Here is a 2,287-nt window from a genome sequence, read left to right on the forward strand (position 1 = left end):
TGTCATAGTGCCCAGAAAACATATTTGTGAAAACAAGACGAACCTGTACTTGAGATTCCAAGTCTCCCTTCTGTGTCAGAGCCTTAGTTAGTCGCTCTTCCACGTCTCCAGAAGACGACCTCTCAGCTTCAAGCTGCATGAAGAGGTCATTCTTCTCCTGGAGAACCTTTACATTCTGAGTCTCCAGTTCTTTTCGTAGCTTCTCCTCCTTCTCCAAAGCTTCATTCGCTGCCTTTAACTTCTCTTCTAAGGCCCGAAGTTCATCCTCTACCCTGGCAATGCTCAGCAGAGGCTTGACCTATAGAATCGAGATGACCAGACTGACCTACACCGTCGAGACTATTACACAAACTTTTTTGTATGGACAAAAACTGAAATATGTTTAAATTAATAACCTACTTAATTCAAGAGTTTCGATAGTTTCAATAAGTTATATATGAATAGAAAAACAGTGTTTGATTCTCTGATAATGAAGGTTTAAAAGCATCACTTTGAATTAGTTATATTTCAAAATCTCTTCCACACAATTTAACCGACAAAGAATTCTCTTGACATTTTACTAAAATATAGGGTATTATTAAATAAATATGTGTTGCTGGGATCCGGTTTTGGCTCCCTCAGTTTTTAATTTCACGAATTATGTAGTCAAGAACGTTTTCTAAATGAACACACCTTGGAATACAGTTTCCACCATAACCAGTTTCTAAGCTGCAAGAACTTTCGAAGATTCCTCTGTATAATGAGTAGAGCAACCCTGAAAATCAAATAAGGTGTCTTTTAGTACCAGAAATAGTCTCACTGCAACAAATGGAATATTCCATTCCAAGCCAATTGATGTAATACCTTAGAATATCACTGCAGCTAATGGAATATTCCATTCCAAGCCACTTGATGTAATACCTTAGAATATCATTGCAACAAATGGAATATTCCATTCCAAGCCAATGGAATATTCCATTTGTTGCAGTGATATTCTAAGGTATTACATCAAATCCTAATCGTGTATAGAGATTTACAGCACTTTAGATCGTGTATATACAATTATTCTCTGTTAACCTCAGGTGTAAGTTTTTCTAGTGTTACAATGGTAGGTGTTTTGCTAACCTCAGGTGTAAGTTTTTCTAGTGTTACAATGGTAGATGTTTTGCTAACCTCAGGTGTAAGTTTTTCTGGTGTTACAATGGTAGGTGTTTTGCTAACCTCAGGTGTAAGTTTTTTCTGGTGTTACAATGGTAGGTGTTTTGCTAACCTCAGGTGTAAGTTTTTCTGATGTTACAATGGTAGGTGTTTTGCTAACCTCAGGTGTAAGTTTTTCTAGTGTTACAATGGTAGGTGTTTTGCTAACCTCAGGTGTAAGTTTTTCTGATGTTACAATGGTAGGTATTTTTCCGCGCCGGTGTTTTGGGACGACTAGAAGAAATGCGAGATGAACGTTTGAGCAAGATTATCACTTGGCTCCAAAGCTGGATCAGATGGTACACGTGCAAGAAGGCTTTCAAGAAACTTCAAGAACAGAGGTAATTGTCTATTCTGTAACTTTTGTTTTCTTTATTCCACAATCGTAGAAAGACTTTAGGGTAAAGAATAAATACTTTATATTCTCACGTGCACTGATGATGAAGAACTGATGACACTGTCCACCAGAAGACTACCAAATTGACAAAGGGCGCTTACTCACAATTCTATGGGTGATATTTTAAGGTATTACATCAAGTGGCTTGGAATGGAATACTCCATTAGTTCCAATGATATTCTAAGGTATTACATCAAGTGGCTTGGAATGGAATATTCCATTTGTTACAGTGATATTCTAAGGTATTACATCAAGTGGCTTGGAATGGAATATTCCATTAGCTGCAGTGATATTCTAAGGTATTACATCAAGTGGCTTGGAATGGAATATTCCTTTTGTTGCAGTGATGTTCTAAGGTATTACTTCAATTGGCTTGGAATGGAATATTCCATTTGTTACAGTGATATTCTAAGGTATTACATCAAGTGGCTTGGAATGGAATATTCCATTAGCTGCAGTGATATTCTAAGTTATTACATAAAGTGGCTTGGAATGGAATATTCCATTTGTTACAGTGATATTCTAAGGTATTACATCAAGTGGCTTGGAATGGAATATTCCATTTGTTACAGTGATATTCTAAGGTATTACATAAAGTGGCTTGGAACTAAAGTGTTGTAACTCTACACACGATTAGGATCTAAAGTGTTGTCAATCTGTATACACGATTAGGATCTAAAGTGTTGTAACTCTACACACGATTAGGATCTAAAG

At 36.6% G+C, this 2,287-nt stretch overlaps 1 protein-coding gene across 1 annotated transcript; it reads right to left on the minus strand.

The window, feature by feature from the left end:
* Window positions 1-34: 34 nt before the first annotated feature.
* On the minus strand, window positions 35-935 carry LOC111083597 (myosin heavy chain, striated muscle-like; the record flags this gene model as incomplete). The annotated part of the gene is made up of 3 exons (XM_022380214.1): window positions 844-935; window positions 673-754; window positions 35-298 (listed from the first exon to the last, which is right to left on the minus strand). Coding segments are annotated over exons 1-3 (438 nt in total), but the record flags the coding sequence as incomplete, so codon positions are not given.
* Between the last annotated feature and the right edge of the window lie 1,352 nt (window positions 936-2,287).

Source organism: Limulus polyphemus, unplaced genomic scaffold (assembly GCF_000517525.1).
Source record: "Limulus polyphemus unplaced genomic scaffold, Limulus_polyphemus-2.1.2 Scaffold10240, whole genome shotgun sequence".
NCBI lineage: Eukaryota > Metazoa > Arthropoda > Merostomata > Xiphosura > Limulidae > Limulus > Limulus polyphemus.